Source organism: Dreissena polymorpha, chromosome 14 (assembly GCF_020536995.1).
Source record: "Dreissena polymorpha isolate Duluth1 chromosome 14, UMN_Dpol_1.0, whole genome shotgun sequence".
NCBI lineage: Eukaryota > Metazoa > Mollusca > Bivalvia > Myida > Dreissenidae > Dreissena > Dreissena polymorpha.
Window position 1 is genome coordinate 50125715 of NC_068368.1, and position 20691 is coordinate 50146405.

A 20691-nucleotide genomic window follows, 5' to 3' on the forward strand; every position below is an offset into this window, starting at 1 on the left:
TATGTACATGACAGAAAGTAACACAAAATGAGCAAATAATACAATCGTATGGCAGTAAAGATGCATGCAGCCCAATATCATGTTTTTTTTCACGACATTCAAATATCAGTGTCTGATAAAATTAAGCCTCGCTCTGTGAAAAGGGGGGTTAATGAATATGCGTTAAGTGTTGTCCGCACTGGCTAATCATGGACGACATTGTCCGCCTAAACTGGATTTTTGCTAAGAAGGGACTTTCTGTAAACGAAAGATACTATAAAAGCGGAAAGTTTCGTCCCTGATTAGCCTGTGCGGACTCCATATTCAAATCTTGGACGACACTTTATGCACATGCATTAAAACCCCTTTTCACGGAGCGCGGCTAAATTGTATTTGATTACTTTTTTCAAACTCCGATGACGCACACACCTGAGTTTACATAAAACAAAAACACGTGATAATATACACTGACGAGGCGTTAACAGCAAAACGTTATTTCTTTTAACCCTTTGCGTGCTGGGAAATTTGTCGTCTGCTAAAATGTCGTCTGCTGATTTTCTAAAATAAGCATTTTCTATGATTTTTTTTTCAAAGAATACTTTCAGAAAAGCAAACAGTTTGGATCCTGATGAGACGCCACGTTCTGTGGCGTCTCATCTGGATCCAAACTGTTTGCAAAGGCCTTCAAAATTCGGTGCCAGCACTGAAAGAGTTAAACGGAGAGGTAATGCATAAAGGAAACAATACAGAAAAACAAGTGTCATACACGAGTGTATCAGATAGAAAGCGGTACGCGTGAGAATAAAAGCATGGTTGTATCGCATATCAAATAGTTGATGTGATCACTACTTCATAGACAATAAATGGAATACAGCTGCTTAATCCATGTGGGGAAAAATATGTGTACCACATATGAAGAATAAGGTTCTGTTGTTTACAAATGTGAAAATGTTTTACATGTATGTAATCGATGGTGTTGACATTTTCCCAGCAGCGTCAGGATTCTATCTATCAAATATCGTACACTTTAAGTAACGCCTGCATTTTGTAGCTTCAAGAAATTAACATTTATAATAAGTATGTTCGTTAAATTAATGACTTGTGAAAGATACCAAGACATTTAATTTAATTATTGAACTTAAGTAAGGACCGCGTTGATGCAAAGGACTCTTGCCACTTCCAACAACAAAACAGAATGTTAAATTTGCCGTACACTGTTAGGTGAAATAAAAGCGAGTGTTTCGTATTTTCTCCAGTTTCCCTATTAAAAACAAAAAACTTCTAATGTCAACGTCGTTGCTATCCTTTTTGTACTATTTGACAGTTTAGTTCCATACAAATGAATGTCATTTTTTTGTATTGGAACTACATATTGACTGAAAATTGGTATGGTTCACTTCAAAGTAATGCCTTGAAGCTTTTTTTCACTTGTTTATCATATTCTCATTCTTGAAACCACAAGTATATCAAATCGTTGCACTTGATAGCATGAGCTTATCGGATATCAAAGAAGTTCACGCTTCTTCCTCCACATCTATACTGTTATTGTTCCTATCATCCAGCGGCGCCTTCTCGATTCCCGCGCTTATCAACTGCGACACGTTTTCCCCGAACGCCCCGTGCACATTTCCCGCCGGCGCGTAATTTGCCACTACGTAAATCCCTCCCTCGCTTGAGCGCGCCCAGGCGATCCCGAGCAGCTTCGTATCCCGCCAAACTACCTGGGTGAAGTGGCCTGTCTTAAAGGAGAACTCGGGGCAACCAAAGTTATAGTGAAGGATTTCGTTGTACCATGAGCGGACAGCGTCTCGTGCTGGAATAATCAGAATTCACCATGTTTGCTTTATTTGATATGTTTGGATGTTTTAACCCATTTATGCCTAGCGTCTAGAAAAAAAAGGACTTTGCAAACAGCGTAGACACAGATGAGACGCCGCATGACGCGGCGTCTCATCAGAGTCTACACTGTTTGCTTAAAGGAATTTCTGTAAGAAATATTATAAACATAGAAATACATATATTAGATATCCCTAATTTTGGAAATATATTGATCCAATTTAAAAGGATGGGAGAGTCCACTGGGCATAAATGGGTTAAACCCATCGCTCTCACCAGTTTCATGTCTGAACGTCCGCCTTTTGCCATATGCAGGTAAGATAAGTAAAACGATACAATATACGTGTATGTCATTCTGTTTGGTTGACAAGGACGCGTGTGCATGAAGTATCAATCTAAGATCGTGCAAAATTGGCAATAGCTATAACCTAAGCAAAACAAAATACAAACACGGTCAATAGATCTACATGACTACTATTCTCATGGCGAATCAAAAAGGAACCATACTTATTTTATACTCAAGAGAATAAAACATGTTTATGCTTTTTATCGTTCATCATTTCAGGTTGATAGTGTCGATTGATTGAAAAATCGAAAGCGTTATACCGGTATGTATGCGTATAGATAGGTCAATGTGTGAATCATTTAACACGGATTGTCGATAAATAAGAAATAACACATAACAGCAGTGCTACGTTGGAATGTATCGCTCACTGAAAGACTCCGTACCTTTCCGCTATCGTGTATGTAATAGTTGAAACACTCGGATATTTTAGCAAAAAATACTCTTAGTTTTATACTAGAACTATTGATTTTATACTAAGTAGTGAAATATAGAAAACTATCAGTATCTTAAATCCTCTTATTACTTATTGCAATAGTTTGTATATATATCTTAAACAATAATTTGAACATAAAAGGCAACATTTAACGCCTGTAGCACTACTGTATAAAGGGCGATAGGTCACATTGTTTCATCCACACAAACGCTCGTAAAAAAGTATTATCCCTCTTTCCAATGATATAATAAAGCGTAAACGATAACCAATCAGGTAATCCCCGTATCGTCGCCTAATACCAACGTGTGCTATTGCGTTACACATTAAAATCATGCATGTAGTAAACGGAATTGAGTAGGCTTTTACGGGATGAATCAACGATGTGCATGTATAATCTATATACACTTTATAATTAACAAAACCTGCCACCTTTAGGGACGGTTCCTCCATTAGACGTCCAGCACATGTAAATGTTTTCACCTATCTGACTGTCGTCGCTAAGGGTGCAGTTGCTATGGATCATCATGTTCTTCTCCGCAATCTCATTTGCCCAGACCTGCGCATGAGCGGTCAATGTTTTGGATGCCTTCAACTCTGGTGCGCCATGCAAGGACCTGTGCAGAAATGGCCACGGGAATAGGATTATGCGTGACAGAAAGCACAACACCTTCCAATCTGTGCATTAGAACGCGTATATATCTGGTTAAACTAACGTTCGTGTGCGATAGAATTTAAACGTCTGTACCACGTACAACGTCATGACGTAGTATTTATAAGAAACGTTTCGTTACCGGTATTATCAAAAATATATTAATTAAATGAGATTCACGCAGCGTAGTAGATAGGGGTTTCTCCATGTTAAGAATGCAATATTTAGACAGCGTCGCGGGATTCTTCACAATTGTCTAAGTTTGGAAACATTTTTAAGAAACGATATGGTCATATATAAGGCTCTCAGTAAAACGCTTAAATTAAACCATACATAAATGAAAATACAAACACATTGTTTCACTTGGGAAACCAGTTATTTCATTTGAAATCATATATAGAGGATATTTGTTGGATCCGGTGGATTATCGATTTTAATTCACGAGTGATCATAGAAAATAATATTTCACGAGTGGCGCAGCCACGAGTGAAAATATATGTTTTCTATGATCACGAGTGAATTAAAGTCGATAATCCACCGAATCCAACAAATTTTCTTTTTATTTAATGCATTTTTCACAGTTTATATACATTGTTCAAGAGTTTAACTAACGAATCTTGCTGGGATAATGACGTCATTTCGTCAAAAAATGACGTCATTTCACAGTAAACAATGAAAATTATCGATAATTCTCACTGATAATTTTCACTGTTTGAAACAGTGAAATTATCAGTTTTAATTCACTGATATTTCTCTATAAACCACCGGAAAGCATTAAATAAAAAGTAATAATCATATATTGTTTTACTTAAAAAAAGCATTGAAAATTGAATGAGCTACACATAAACCAGTCAGAGACAAAATGAAATTTAGTTATTAACAATTCCACTTTTATGTTCACTACAAAGAGATGTGATAAGCAATCGGCTGTTTTCAATGTTAGTTTTTACCCAAATCACTAAGTTACTTGATATACTGATAATATATGCGTAAATCATTCCAATAAACAGTGTCAGCAGCTAGACTACAGCTTAACTGAGGACTTGTTTTAATATGACAAGCACACACTCTCACCAGAGAGACAAATATACAGATATACTAAGGACTTGTTTAATCTGACAAGCACACACTTTCAGCAGAAAGACTCCAGATATACTGAGGACTTGTTTTAATCTGACAAGCACACACTTTCAGCAGAGAGACTACATATTTACTGAGGACTTGTTTTAATCTGACAAGCACACACTTTCAGCAGAGAGACTACAGATATACTGAGGACTTGTTTTAATCTGACAAGCACACACTTTCAGCAGAGAGACTACAAATATACTGACAACTTGTTTTAATCTGACAAGCACACAATGTCAGCAGTCTACAGATATAATGACAGCTTGTTTTAATCTGACAAGCACACACTTTCAGCAGAGAGACTACAGATATACCGAGGACTTGTTTTAATCTGACAAGCACACACTGTCAGAAGAGAGACTACAAATATACTGAAAACTTGTTTTAATCTGACAAGCACACACTGTCAGCAGAGAGACTACAGACATACTGAGAACTTGTTTTAATCTGACAAGCACACACTGTCAGCAGAGAGATTACAAACATACGGAGAACTTATTTTAATCTAACAAATACACGCTGGCAGCAGAGAGACTACATGTATGCTGTGGACTTGTATTTATCTGACAAGCACACACTTTCAGCAGAGAGACTCCAGATATACTGAAAACTTGGTTTAATCTGACAAGCACACGCTGTCGGCAGAGAGACTACATGTATGCTGTGGACTTGTTTTAATGTGACAAGCACACACTGTCAGCAGAGAGACTAAAGATATACTGAGAACTTGTTTTAATCTGACAAACACACGCTGTCGGCAGAGAGACTACAGGTATGCTGTGGACTTGTTTTAATCTGACAAGCACACACTTTCAACAGAGAGACTACAGATATGCTGAGAATACTCGTTTAAATTAAAAAAAAACTACAACAGACTGTCAGCAAAGAGACCATTGATTAACTGAGAATGCACGTTTATATCCTCAAAGAAAGATCTGTCAGCAGAGAAAAAAACTGGTAAATATTTAATATACGCGTAAATAACTTCCAGCAGAGACAACACTGACATTTTGAAAATATACGCGTACAACTCTGGCAGCGGAGAGAAAACGGATATACCGAGAACTTGTTTTAATCTGACAAGCACACGCTGTCAACAGAGAGACTACTGATAAACCGATCATATACGCGTAATATACTGAAAGAAGGGAGAAAACAGATTACATGTACTGAAAATATACGCGTTAAACACGAACATCATTGAAAATAAAGATACACCGATAATTTGTTTTGATCTTCCTTCCAAAACTACCAACAGAGAGACTACTACGGAATACCTTTAGGACCATCGTGGTTACACATTAAAATTCAGAGGGCGAGAATGTGAGAACGCGAGAGTACGATGATGAGAATGCGACACTACGATGACGACAGTGTGACAATACGATGGCGAGAATGCGAGAACGCAATGGCGAGAATGCGAGAACGCGATAGTGCGATGACGACATTGCGACAGTGCGACAATACGATGGCGACAGTGCGATAGTACGATGGCAACAATGCGATTGTCATATCGTACTGTCGCCATCGTATCATCGCATTCTCGCCATCGCGTTCTCGCATTCTTGCCATCGTATTGTCGCACTGTCGTCATCGTATTGTCGCATTCTCGTCATCGTACTCTCGCGTTCTCACATTCTCGCATTGTTGCCATCGCGTTCTCGCATGCTCGCATTCTCGCCATCGCGTTCTCGCATTTTCGCCATCGTATTCTCGTACTGTTGTCATCGTATTGTCGCATTCTCGTCATCGTACTCTCGCGTTCTCGCATTCTCGCATTGTCGCCATCGTACTATCGCACTGTCGCCATCGTATTGTTGCACTGTCGTCATCGCACTGTCGCATTGACGTCATCGTACTATCGCGTTCTCGCATTCTCGCCATCGCGGTCTCGCATTCTCGCCATCGTATTGTCGCACTGTCGTCATCGTAGTGTCGCATTCTCGTCATCGTACTCTCGCGTTCTTGCATTCTTGCCCTCTGGATTTTAACTTGTAACGATGGCCCTAGCGGTATTCTGTAGACTACGTATACACTGAGAATAAACGCTTAAAGGGGCGTTTTCGCGTTTTGGTAAATTGACAAGATTAAAAAAAAAGTTGTTTCCGATTCGCAATTTTTCGTTTTAGTTATGATATTTGTGAGGAAACAGTAATACTGAACATTTACCATGCTCTAAAATAGCCATTACATGCATCTTTTGACGATTTAAAAACCTGAAAATTATAAAGCGTTGCAACGCGAAACGATTGAATAATTTGGAGAGTTCTGTTGTCGTCGTTATATTTCGTGAACTACGAGGATTGCTTATATAAAGTATAATGTACATCACTCATTGTGTGAGGACGGATGGCCGAGTGGTCTAAATGGGAGACTTTTTACGCCAGGATTCCAGGGGTTAGTGGTTCGAGCCATGTTGAGGTTGCATTATTTCCTTCTATTTTAAAATTGTATTCTTGATTTTTTACTGGAGGTTTTTAGATCCAATGTTTAAATTCATCAATATAAAACATTTTATAACAAACTTCAATACATGCCAAAATCTGTGAAAAGGCTCCTTTAAACCTTCAAGCAAAACACTTTCAGTAGATAATCCACCAACCCCGATCACTAAAGTACGCCATGATTTTCGATTGATGATTTGAAATCAGAATATTGTAGTTTACCATGGGTTCCCACCGTCATCTACCACGTGACTACGCACCTGTAATGGTTGTGGGCGGTCACTGCCTCCTGTACGAACTCCTGCTCGCACAGCTCCCTTTTCCGCTTCCTCTCCTCTTCCTGGTGGCCCTTAGTCTTGTCCCCGATGACCGCTGAAGCTACAGTAAGGTCAACTTGATCGGATCTTTTCCGTTTCCGGGAGTCTGCGGACTTAGCGATCCTCTGGTAGCTGCTACGGCTACGTTTTCGGTTGGAGGCCATTATGGAAGCGCTGCAGCCCATTTCTGGTAGGCACACCGCCGGATTTAGTTTGCTTTATATTATGAACAGTAATATGTATTTAGTTTAATTTAAGCCATAAATTCGTTAGATTATTCGCAAAACCAATTAAGTAAAACTACAACGGATTGTTGATAGCCCAGCACAACGATTTTCTGTTTGAAAGACACATTCCGCACTACGATCCCAGTGTCATCTCTCTTTCGCGCTTTGGCAATATTTCCCCTACCGAAAACTTTATTTGTGATGGTAAGCTATTATTTTTAATAATTAGTTTGGTGTTCAACACAGCTATAGCATTCTGTCGTTACATAGATACCATCCAAACGCAAACACCATAGATAACACTGAAAACGGACAGTTTCGTTCGTGAACACTGGCGTTCCGAAATTCCCATTTCCTGACAACCGACAGCCGTCACTAAGCCAACGTCAGTGACTTCTACATGAACTGACATATAACAGAGAATGAAAACATAAATTTCACCGTGACGCGCTCAACCGTTTAAGAAAGACAATTGCTTGTATTAAGTGGTTGAAATTGAACGCTTATTAACCCATAACGCATGCTCTAGTTTCCAACCCATTCATAGCGGTCTACTGTAGCTTTAACATATATAATCTGACATTTGGTCTTTTGCCTAATATTTGCATTTAAATAATTAGCGGTTGTTGCATACACCGTGTTGCACTTCTTTTGTATTTGGGAAAGAAACCGTGAATGTCCTGTATTCTATACATGCATATCAATTACGATCGTTTTTTAACCCATTTATGCCTAGTGGACTCTACCATCCTTCTAAATTGGATCAATTTATTTCCAAAATTAGGGATGTCTAGTATATTAATTTCTATATTTAGAAAATTTCTGACATAAATTCCTTTAAGCAAACAGCGCAGACCCTGATCATGCGGCGTCTCATCTGGGTCTACGCTGTTTGCCAAGGCCTTTTTTTCTAGACGCTAGGCATAAATGGGTTAATATTAAAACGTCACTTAAGTCTTCCGTTATATATATTCAAAATATAGAACAAAATATATATGTACATATAATTTTAGATAAATTATGTAATACGTGTATTTGGTAAACGTTGCTGTATACATTTTCTATTTTCTCGGCCATCACCGAATAGTATGATGAAGCGTTTGGAGATATTTCAGTACCACGAGTTGGCGGGCCTGGTATCGAATTGTTCCGCTTAAATTATTTTGTAAGAGTTATTGACCTTTGGAATATAGCAATATTTACAATCAGTATTAAAATTAAAACTTGGTAAACACGCGGTTATTCCCCTTAAAAATATGAATATGGGAGTTCTGGGCCTTCGCGTAGATAGCTGCACGTAGGTTACATATTGAAACCTGTTAAAGTGTTAGCACCGCATTTAATGGGAGTTCACCCAGATGTAGATAAGACAAATTAACGTCAATAATATATATTGTATTCTTGGGATATTATTGCAAGTGAAGAATAAAGTACAAACTCGTTTCTTTTTTAGTATTTTAATTATCTTATTCTATGTTAATTAATTTACATTCTAATATAAAAACGTACAAGAAGAAAGAATATAATTACAAAAATGATAATCTTACAAAATGTAAAGTACACTTTGGCACGTGTTATGCTGCCGAGTTTTATCCTGACCCGCAACCAAAGCTTCTTTCTTCAGCACCACCGCATATCTCCCAAATATCTTGTTCATCTATATTTTACATACATCGCACATTAGTGCACGCTCTATTGGATTACTAAGATGATTTGTTTATATAAGAGTTTGAATGACACCGAAATGATCAGAATATGCGTCAATAACACTGATGATTAACAATAAAATATGTACATGTAGTGTAATTGCATTCTCAGTAAGTGTAACGCGACTGAAGTTTCAAAACAATCAAATATTCATGTTCAAGTATAACTGTATAACGTATAATTGTGTAAGTATAACCGTATAAGTATAACGTTGTAAGTATAACTATAACTGTGAACATATAACTGAAACAGTATAAACGTTTAAGAATAACTGTGTTACTGTAACTGTGAAAATATAACTGAAAAAGTAATCACGTTTTAGTATAACTGGATAAGTATAAATGTGTAACTATAACTGTATAAGTATAACCATAACTTTACCAACTCCTTCATCCATTGCTCAGAGAAACAAATGGACTCGTTCTTATATTCGATGTGCATACTGATTCAAATATTAGACATAATTAAATGCAGAACACAGTCATTTTGTTTAACTAAATACTCATTCATTCCTTAAATAAACCCTGCCATTTTACTATCGAGTAGGCCAACTATCTGTATTTCCGTTGATTTGATAATGAATAACGACAAAAAGTTCATAAAATAAAGCATGTAAAATAAGGCAAAAAAACTGCTGGCAGATAAAACAGACCAGTCGTATTTCGAGCTATTGTTTTTAGTAAATCGTCAATCAAGGACTGCAAAAGTCAATGAATAGTTCGGCAAAAATCAAATTGGGTAATAATTCGCCCTCGGACAAATCATGAAAGGCATGTATACATCCTATTTAATGCGTAAAAAGTGTTAACATAAAAATAAGCAATACGATCTACGAGCAAATAAAGAATCTACATTAGCTACTTGAGCGTATCCTTAAATAAAAATTGATTTTTGATAATAAGTATTGCAATGTTCATGTCGGTATATACATGTTTACGGAAGCAGAAATATTAGCAAATACTCACAAGAGAAAAGTAAGAATTGTCTAAAATTTGAATGAACATACATTTAGATATTGGGTAGGATTATTTGATAAAATGGATTCTTACAAACCGTACTAGCAAAAAAGGGTCACATTGGATTACCGATAGTACATTAAGAGATGTTCTCGTATTACAACAAGTAAACATTTAAGTACCTCAACTCCATGTTGGATGTAATATTACGTTCATGTTCATGTATATCATATTACTGTACTTGTTCAATATTCGAAATTTTACGAGCACTATGGCGACAATGTTAAGCATAATAACAGCGGTGTGGATAGAGGAAGATTGATAGGGATTTTACACATGTGTGAATCATTTTCAAACATTGCAAATTAACAATTATCAATTAATGCATTATAATTCTATCACTGCGTTGACTAAAATCCTTAAGCAGATCCGTATAAACAAAAATGAGAAAAATACAAATACAATATTTACATGGGACAGACTCTGTATCATAGACCTACCTACACAAACGACTAATCAATCCCATTTGGTTTCGTTAATGAAGATCTAGCCTCAATGAGTCTCTGTCTGTGACAATTACAAAGTTGCAGGGGATATCGCGTACATAATAACTTTACAGTGCGTATTTTAAAACAACATAACCTTTAGAGACATTGTAATTTGACTGTGCATTTATGATAAAAACGTGTAAAGTTAGTCCCATTACCATTTCGAAATATTTTTTTAGCATTTTCTTGACACAAAAACCAACCATACATAATGTTTGCAAGCTTGTTCATTTATATAATATTATACCACATATTTGCCAAAAATGTTCATCTGTATACAACACATTTGCTAAACTTCAAAAAATCACTTATTTAAACGAGGTATTAAACAAACCATATACAATGTACATTAAGGCATCAATACATGTAATTGAAATGACGTCACAGCTGACGATGACGTCACAGATATGTGTACGCTGCCATTACGTGCTCTGCACTTCTAAAGTCACATGGAGCTCTCTTTCTACTTCACCGGCTTGCAAATAAATTTCGCAAACTCTGCAAAGAAATTACATACTAGAATTGTGTAAAGCGGAAAGTCTCGTCCCTGATAAGCATGTGCGGACTGCACAGACTTGTTTAGGACGACACTTTTACCATATGCATAAGGCCGAGTTTTTAAGAACGAGGAACACTTAAATAATCTTAAGAGTTAAAATTAACAAATGGTATGCTTGTATCGCGTAGACTGCCTTTCAAATCTAAGCTAGTACTTGTCGTAAGAGTTAACTTAAGATTAGTAATGCTTTAATTTTGACCCACCTTTGTAGTCTATCTTTCCGTCCGCGTTAAAGTCGGCAACACTGATCATCTCGTCTATCTCTGTATCGGAGATGATCTGGCCGCAGTTGTGTAAGATTGCTGGAAGGGAACACAAGATTTCGTAAGAAAACATTCATCTGTGCTCGTAATCAACAAAAAAGTATAAAACCTAAGTTTCGTAAGAAAACGTCAACCAGAACATCTACACAAAGTGTTGTTAAAATTTTTTTAAAAACGCATATACCTAGACAGATGGCTTTTATGTAAGTGTGGTTGAATACAACTAAGGCGCATACTTATGGCAGTAACTGACAACTGCCCTTCTTGGTATGGCGAGATTGGACTGGAAATTATTTGATTATTCATCCTCACACAAGTTATGTGGTCTGGTCGGGGATCGAGCCCGTGATTATCGGAATTGTAGTCCATCGCTCAGCCATTTAATATAATGGCAGACATTGAGAAAGCAAAAAGCAAACCTCCGCACATATATTCTACTTGTTACGAGCATAACAGTTACCGCCTAGGAAGTAATCGCTAGGAATTAGACGCGGTCTGGAAGTCTCCGAAATGTTGCAAGAATCTAGATGGTGAGTACTATTTTAAACCTAAAAAGCAGACAATGTAGCGCGATCGATTCGGATAAACCTAATGCACAGAATGATCCGTTAACAGCCATCAGGATATTTATAAGTTGTGAACTTATGGAACAGCGAAACAAAAGGTGAGTGTATGCTTATACAATGGCGTATGCTCCCTGTAAATATTCTTTTCAAAATCGAATGTTGCTGTAGGATGAACTAATAGATTTTAACGGGTAGCTGACAAACTGACAAATTCGTCACCAAACGTTCTTGGCTGCGATGAGTGCGGGATACCGATCAGATCTGGAAGTGAATTGAATGTCGGAGTTTGACCCACAGGTTTCGGCTGCTCAAAACATTAACAGCCAGTTAAAGTAACAGTCTGTTAACTTAATGAACATATATATTTAAGAGTTAACAAAGAAGCCACATTTATAACTTGAAACAACAAGAGGGCCTGAAAGGTCCAAAGTCGCTCACCTGAGATTACAAGATATTATTGGGACAAATCTCCTGACCAAGTTTCATGAAGATCGGAAAATAAATGTGGCCTCTAGAGTGTTAACAAGGTTTTACTAAAGCCATATAAGGAAAAATGCCCCGCCCCCTGGTGGCCATGTTTTTCAACCAACCAGCATCATTTTCGAACTCATCCAAGATATTATTTGGATGAATCTTCTGACCAAGTTTCATGAAGATCGGACAATAAATGTGGCCTCTAAAGAGTTAACAAGATTTTACTATAGCCATAAGGAAAAATGCCCCGCCCCTTGGCATCCATGTTTTTCAAGCAAACTTTACCATTTTTTAACTCATCCAAGATATCATTAAAACCAATCTTCTGAACAAATTTCATGAAGATTGGAAATAATTGTGGCCTCTATAGTTTTAAGAAGGCTTTACTATAGCCATATAAGGAAAAATGCCCCGCCCCCTGGCGGCCATGTTTTTCAACCAACCGGCATCATTTTCGAACTTGTCCAAGATATTATTGGGATGAATCTTCTGACCAAGTTTCATGAAGATCGGACAATAAATGTGGCCTCTAGAGAGTTAACAAGATTTTACTATAGCCATATATAGCCATATAAGGAAAAATGCTCCGCCCCTTGGCAGCCATGTTTTTCAAGCAAACGTTACCATATTCGAACTCTTCCAAGATAACATTTAGACCAATCTTCTGACCATATTTCATGAAGATTGGACAATAAATGTGGCCTCTAGAGTGTAAACAAGGTTTTACTATAGCCATATAAGGAAAAATGCCCCGCTCCCTGGCAGCCATGTTTTTCAACCAACCGGCATTATTTTCGGAATGCCGGACAAAAACCCTCCCGGATAAAAACCCTCCCGTCAGTTTTATAGGGGTCGGACGAAAACCCTCCCATGAATGAACGGGGACGGACAAAAACCTTCCCATGAAAAAAACGGGGAGGACAAAAACCCTCCCATGAAAAAACGGGACCGGACAAAAACCCTCCCGTGAAATCTGAGCCACGAATTCAAGTACCAACGATTATTTATGAATTTTTAATCCGAAATCGGTCATTTCCGAATGTCATTTCCGACATTTGTATTTTGTTGTCGGTTATCCGAGATATTTATTTTTTGTAATAGTGACTTCACTTCAGTAGGTAACATTACACTATATATTGACTAATTAAAATATTTCCGAATTGAAATGTTATTTTACACCCATTTCACGTTAATTATATATTTTTGAACAAAGATTTTTATTATTACTTAGTATGATAAGAACTACGATATTCATGATTACTTAGTATGAATAACAAGTAGGGTGTTAATATAAAATACATAAAATATCAAATTGTGCGCCGGCCAGTGCATTAAGAACATCAAAGTCGTGTTTCTTTTTTATTCATCATCGCAAAAATAACAGAGGCGGACACAGGCTTCCCAAGACATTATTTATTTCGTTTGTCTTCACGCAGCTTCATCGCTTCGACGTGAAACTGATCTCCCTCATAGTTGTGACTTGTGGTTGAGTTTATTGTCGTCATATTTATGTCCGTGACTACAGCGCCCTTAGAAGACTATGCCGCGCGTTGAGAACATTCCCAGCGTATAGTCGATTTTGACGTTTTCTTCTTAGTGTAGACGAAGCCATTGTGCGCGAGTCTTCGCTTCCATTTTGGACGTATGCCTTTACACAAACAAATTGCTTTTTATATGTTGCAGATTCACAGTATGATATTTTGAGCAAATGTTGTCAGCATTGAGTGATTTTTTCGGATTAATGAATGCAACATTGTGTGAAGCAAATACATTTGTCGGCGTTTAATTGCTTTTAATTGATTCTGTGATTAAACTAATAAAAACTCAAAGTAGTTGCAGATTCACAGTATGCTATTTTGAGTATATTTCGCGGATTAATAAATGCAACAATGTGTGAAGCAATTATATTTATTGGTGTTTAATTGCTTTCACGGGAGGGTTTTTGTCCGCAGTTGCAGATTCACAGTTTGCTATTTTGATATATATTATTGTATGACATTAACTAGTTAATTGTTATGATAAGCTGATTAGTGGGCCTAAATAACCGAATCATTGACATATTTGAAAATACAGTATGCTTTATATATTGTCTGCAAAAATGCAATTGAAAACGTGACAGTCAAAGATAAATAAAATAAGTAAAATAAGACAAATTAGTTACATGCTAACGAATTGTTAGTTGTTAACAGAATTTTACTTTCATCTTCGCAAAGTTTTTAGAAACTTCCTGGAAAGCATGTTTTTTGCATGAATGAGAGTATGACGCGATTAAACGTTGCACTGTATCGTTTTGCATTCAATCTAAATTTAAATTCACTTGTCTATAAATGGCCTCATTTTATGTTTTAATTGATGTTGTTATCATATTGGATTATCGGATATATATGCACATTAGAAAGCGGTATGTTTGCAGTTAATGGATACACATTTTCTTTCAATTTCACACCCCTGAAAACACAATACACACAATGTGTAATTTTGTCGGATTAATGAATGCAACACTAAGTGTAAAATTTCTTTTACCAGAGGGGTTTTGTCCGCCTCCGTTTTTTCATGGGAGGGTTTTTGTCCTCCCCCGTTTTTTTCATGGGAGGGTGTTTGACCGCCCATGTTTATTCATGGGAGGGTTTTCGTCCGCCCCCTATGAAAATGACGGGAGGGTTTTTATCCGGGAGGGGTTTTGTCCGTATTCCTCATTTTCGAACTCTTGCAAGATACTAGTATTATTGGGATGAATCTTCTGACCAAGTTTCATGAAGATCGGACAATAAATGTGGCTTTCAGAGAGTTAGCAAGATTTTACTATAGCCATTTATAGCCATATAAGGAAAAATGCCCCGACCCTTGGCAGCCATATTTTTCAAGCAAACGTTACCATTTTCGAACTCATCCAAGATAACATTGAGACCAATCTTCTGACCAAATTTCATGAAGTTCGGAAAATAAATTTGGCCTCTAAAGTGTTAACAAGGTTTTACTATAGCCATATACGGAAAAATGCCCCGCCCCCTGGCGGCCATGTTTTTCAACCAACCGGCATCACTTTGGAATTCGTCCAAGATATTATTGGGGTGAATCTTCTGACCAAGTTTTATGAAGATCGGACAATAAATGTGGCCTCTAGACAGTTAACAAGATTTTATTATAGCCATATATAGCTATATAAGGAAAAATGCCCCGCACCTTGGCAGCCATGTTTTTCTAGCAAATGTTACCATTTTCGAACTCATCCAAGATATCATTAAGACCAATCTCCTGACCAAATTTCATGAAGATTGGACAATAAATTTGGCGTCTAGAGAGTGAACAAGATTTTACTATAGCCATATATAGCCATATAAGGAAAAATGCCCCGCCCCTTGGCAGCCATGTTTTTCAAGCAAACGTTACCATTTTCAAACTCATCCAAGATATCATTGAGACCAATCATCTGACCAAATTTCATGAAGATTGGACAATAAATGTGGCCTCTAGAGAGTGAACAAAGCAAACGTTGACGTACGTCGCACAACGCACAACGGACAACGCACAACGCACGACGGACAAAATGCGATTACAAAAGCTCACCATGAGCACGTTGTGCTCAGGTGAGCCAAAAAAATAAATCGTGCTGTTATTTTAACTGACCGTTGAAGTTTTAAGCAACAAGGGAAATACAGTGTATATTGATTCAGTCTAGCTACCTTTGAGTTCCATCGCCTCTATGTGGGTTAAATGTAACTACCTTTGAGTTCATTTGCCTCGATGTACCCGTTGGGTTAAATGTAACTACATTTGAGCTCCTTTACCTCCATGTAGCTGTTGGTTAAATGTAGCTACCTTTGAGTTCTGTTGCCTCGATGTAGTTGTTGGGTTAAATGTAACTACCTTTGAGTTCCTTTGCCTCGATGTAGGCGTTGGGTTAAATATAACTACCTTTGAGTTCCTTTGCCTCGATGTAACCGTTGCCGTTCTTGTCGAATGCTTTAAAGGCGTTTGCGATGGCCTGTTCGTTGTTCTTGTGCTTCTTCTTGTAGTCGCTGTAGAACATCCGGAACTCCTTGAACTCCAGCTGACCAGACCCTGGGGCAAGGAAAAGTAGGGAACCTCATGGGTAATTTAGTACAAACCGATTGTCTTCTATAAATATAATTACTACTAGTATATAAGGGGATTCTTCCATATGATTAAAATGGACAGGGCGGGTCGAGCATGGAGGAATACATGCGCAATAAATACTTCTACGATATGTAAGAGGAATCTTTAAATAATATTCGAGCGGACATGCTATTTTTACCCCGCTAAATGGAAGATAGATCCAAACCAAAAGTACGGAATCCGGAGAGTTCCATCTATAATCTCGCCATTCTTTCATCAAGGGTGACAAACGACACACGAAGCGATACAGGATATTTTGTAGTTCATTCTCGCGCGTCGCTTCGTGTATCGCGCAAAATATCATATGTCGCAAAAACAATTCATTTATAGCTCCGTGTGTCGCCCTTGATGAATGAATGGCGAGATTATAGATGGCACTATCCGGATTCCGTACAAAAGCGCAAGGAAAGTCAATATTACAATCACAGGGTCTCGTTCGTTAAGAATCGTCCCCATTCCATTGCCCCATACGCCATTGTTACCATCCTCCCCATTCCATTGTCCCATACGACATTTCTTAGAATCGTTCCCATTACATTTCCTCATACGCCAGTTTAAGTTTTGTCTGGCTTTCCATTGAACACTACCCTATTTATTTGCACTGTCCCCAATGCCGACGTCCCATACCCGATTTCTTGGCATTGTCTCCCTTTACAGTGCCCTATTACCTGTTTGCTTGCCCCATCCATCATACGCTTACAGTATTATCTGAATGCCCTGGTGACATCCATCTTTCCTCGCTTCTTCCCTAGTTTCCTTGCCCCACTTTCGTTCCCTACTATACAATCTGTTTTCCCACACCCTAATGTACGCCCTGTGTTTCCACTCCATACTGTACATCATGTTTTCCACTCCTGTTTTCCCACCCCTTCTGTTCACCCTATAACCCCATTCCTTATGTACACCCTATTTTCCCACGCCTTACTGTTCACCCTGTTTTCCCGTTCCCACTTACCATCCTTGTCGAGCTGCAGGACAAACTGTTCCACCTCTTTGTCAGAAGGGTTGAAGCCCACCGCCCGCAGCACCATGCCGAACTCGCTGATACTGATCTTCCCGTTGTTGTCCTTGTCAAAGAGGTTAAACGCCTCCTCCAAAACTGTAGAAAAAACACGGCCATTACCTGAGTCTCGCGTGAGTAAACTCTAAAATTATTGTTTTATGCCTTTTTGATAATTGATTTAAAACATAATTATGGCACAAATAATACTGACAGAGAGTTTTATTTAAATGTATTGCACTAAACCGCCCATAAAGTGTTGAGAGTGCGTGCTTTTGTTTTAGTGTGATATTGCATAATATCATCGCTGGTAAGGGGGTCTATTCACAAACATTCCATTCACTTGCGCAACAAGTTAAGAAAGGAATAATCTCTTTTTTCATTCACACTCAAGGGATCCTTTACGGTAACCTTAATTTTTAAATTTTCAAATTTTCAAAAATTAAATGCAATCAAGGTTAAGAAAAAGTAAAAATCATATGAGTGAAACAACCATGTGCACTTTGAAAGTGTATTAAGCCGCGTTCTGAGAAAACTGGGCATAATGCATGTGCGTAAGGCGTCTTAACAGATTAACCTGTACAGTCCGCACAGGCTTATCAGGGAAGACACTTTCCGCCTAAATTGGATTTTTGCTAAGAAGAGACTTCTTTAAACGAAAATTGTCATAAAAGCGGAAATTGTCGTCCCTGATAAGTCTGTGCAGACTGCATTATGCACAGTTTTCTCAGAACGCCACCCAATTATATTTTTGCCATCAGCGTTTAGTGTTTTTGTAAACACTTGTTTTACATTAAATATGGCACGCATACGTACTCTGTTCATCTTCGGAAGGCTGCATACCGGCCTGCAATTAGAAGGAAACGTACAACTTTCAGTCCTTTTTGACGATGCTGCATCGTCTAAGTTATCATATCATGAAAAAATTCTTCACAATGGCAACCTAAGTAAAAGACCGAGCCAGTCCGATTGAGATAGCTCGATTTTTCTAATCGGCATACTTCGCTGATTATCATTGATAGGTATAGGAAGCTCTGCTATAAATAGGACAGCTTATTCTGGGAAAATATTTAATAATAGGTTGAAAACGTTAATTTTAAATCAGTTATATTCAATCCATTATATGTTTATAGATCAATGAAACAACTATGTATATTCTGTATTGTGTTTGGCATTTGTCGTGATTCAGTAAATAAATTGCGAATTAAAACGTGTATAATTAACTTTCAACGCGATCATGAGTGTAAAGAAAACGAATTATTTCGAACCTGCCATTTTTATATGATCACGAGTGAATTAAAATCGATAATCCACCGAACCCAACAAATTTTCTTTTTATTTGATGCTTTTTTTCACAGTTTATGTACATTGTTAAAGAGTTTAACTAAAGAATTTCGCTGGGAAAATGACGTCATTTCGTCGAAAAAAATGACGTGATTTAACATAAACAGTGAAAATTATCGATACTTTTCACTGATAATTTTCATTGTTTGAAACAGTGAAATTATCAGTTTAAATTCACTGATATTTCTCTATAAACCACCGGAAAGCATAAAATAAAAACAGCATAATAGTCTATCATATCTGTGATACTCGCTCTTCTGCATGCTTTTTCATTTTGCATATTTAATAAACTTTTCAAACATAAATTACAGAGCCACATCAGTGCACATACTATGTTTGACAATTCATTCGTTTGTTGAATATTGTTTGGTGTTTTAAACACATATTAGGTCATATCGCGGAGATTTAGTTAACCTTACCATGTGTTCATGGGCGAACTCACGTATTCAAGTGCTCTTACGACTATGTGCTCATACCCACTTTCGATCGGGAATCATCATGAAATTATTGCCGTACTTAACGAACAAACATGCCTAAGCTTATTGAATTAGAGAAAAAGAACAATAATCAAAAGAGAAAAAGTATATGTTCATGCACATGGGATTGTGAAATCACGTCCGTACACATAGCATCATTAGCTAAGAAAGGAAACAACGAAATATAAAGTTTGGTATGATATACATGTGAAATTAAAGAGCATGGTGTAATTAAAGAGCATGTCAAGTTTTGAATTTATATGCAGAAACGTAATGTTATAACCCACAAACGTTTTACTGTAACAGTCAGTTTTTTAAGATAAGTGGTACAGAAAATACACGTCGAATACCTTTTTAAAGATAATTCTTATTATATTTGAATTTCCGCACGGGTACAACTTCCCCGTACCCCCAATTTTTTTTTCGTACCCTACATTTTTCGTACCCAATTTTTTTTGTATCCAAATTTTTGCTCGTGACCAAATTTTTTTTCGTTCCCAATTTTTTTCCTAACAATTTTTTTTTCGCAACCAAATCTTTTTACATACTTAATTTGTTTTTGCCATAATTATTGTACCCAAAATTTTCGTACCCATTTTTTTCCTACCCAAAATTTTCGTACCCACATACACAATTGTGGTGATGTAGATAAACTTAAATAGATGCTTTTATATCAATCCATTCCTCTTCAAAAGCATCGTCACACCAGTACTGTCAGTACTTTGATTTGTTAAAGGAACTTATGGTGAGTGGAGAACTCATAAATAATACGATATTGATAATAACCTATATAAATAACTTAATAGTGAAATGGTCGTATGAATACATTATGGAAAAAATGTCCCCATTCAGAGATCAAGAAAATCCATTTATAATTTATAATAGTTCGAATGACCCGTTTTGAGACAAAGTTTTAAACGTGCGTAGTTAAGAGCGTAGTTGGTTAAGTTCCTAGGTCTGGAGTTGGAAAACCGTTTAAAAATATTTAAATCGTTACAAAGGCATGTTTTGTCTAACGTTCTGGGCAGGAAAAACAACGGCTTTGAGTTCTGGGTCATGTCTTGTTCTTAAAAAGATCTTGCCGTACATTAAAGATCTTGCCGTACATAACGATTTTGCTGTACATTTAAGATCTTGTCATACATTGCTGATCTTGTCGTACATCTAAGATTTTGCCGTACATTTAAGATCATGTCGTACATGATTTGATCATGCCGTACATTTTTTAGTTTCGAATGAACTTTGCAGTTTTGAAAAAAAAGTAATTACTTGACCTATCTGAAATATTAATAAAGGTCATTT

The 20691-nt window shown here is 37.2% G+C and overlaps 2 protein-coding genes across 3 annotated transcripts in view; both read right to left on the reverse strand.

The window, feature by feature from the left end:
- Positions 1–602: 602 nt before the first annotated feature.
- LOC127857936 (Golgi-associated plant pathogenesis-related protein 1-like) overlaps positions 603–20691 on the reverse strand; it is a 62334-nt gene continuing 42245 nt past the window's right edge. The window contains exons 2-3 of the mRNA XM_052394706.1: positions 3024–3208; positions 603–1792 (exon numbers count right to left, since the gene is read on the reverse strand). Coding sequence (XP_052250666.1) covers positions 1494–1792; positions 3024–3120 — 396 coding nt within the window. The 5' untranslated portion in view covers positions 3121–3208 and the 3' untranslated portion in view covers positions 603–1493. The remainder of the gene's footprint in view (positions 1793–3023; positions 3209–20691) is intronic.
- The window catches only part of LOC127857935 (uncharacterized), a 72663-nt gene continuing 60772 nt past the window's right edge, over positions 8801–20691 (reverse strand). For both annotated transcript variants that reach the window (XM_052394705.1, XM_052394703.1), the window contains exons 2-6: positions 18386–18416; positions 17525–17668; positions 16348–16494; positions 11333–11431; positions 8801–11068 (exon numbers count right to left, since the gene is read on the reverse strand). In XM_052394705.1, the coding sequence (XP_052250665.1) occupies positions 11034–11068; positions 11333–11431; positions 16348–16494; positions 17525–17668; positions 18386–18416 (456 nt within the window). In that variant the 3' untranslated portion in view covers positions 8801–11033. The remainder of the gene's footprint in view (positions 11069–11332; positions 11432–16347; positions 16495–17524; positions 17669–18385; positions 18417–20691) is intronic.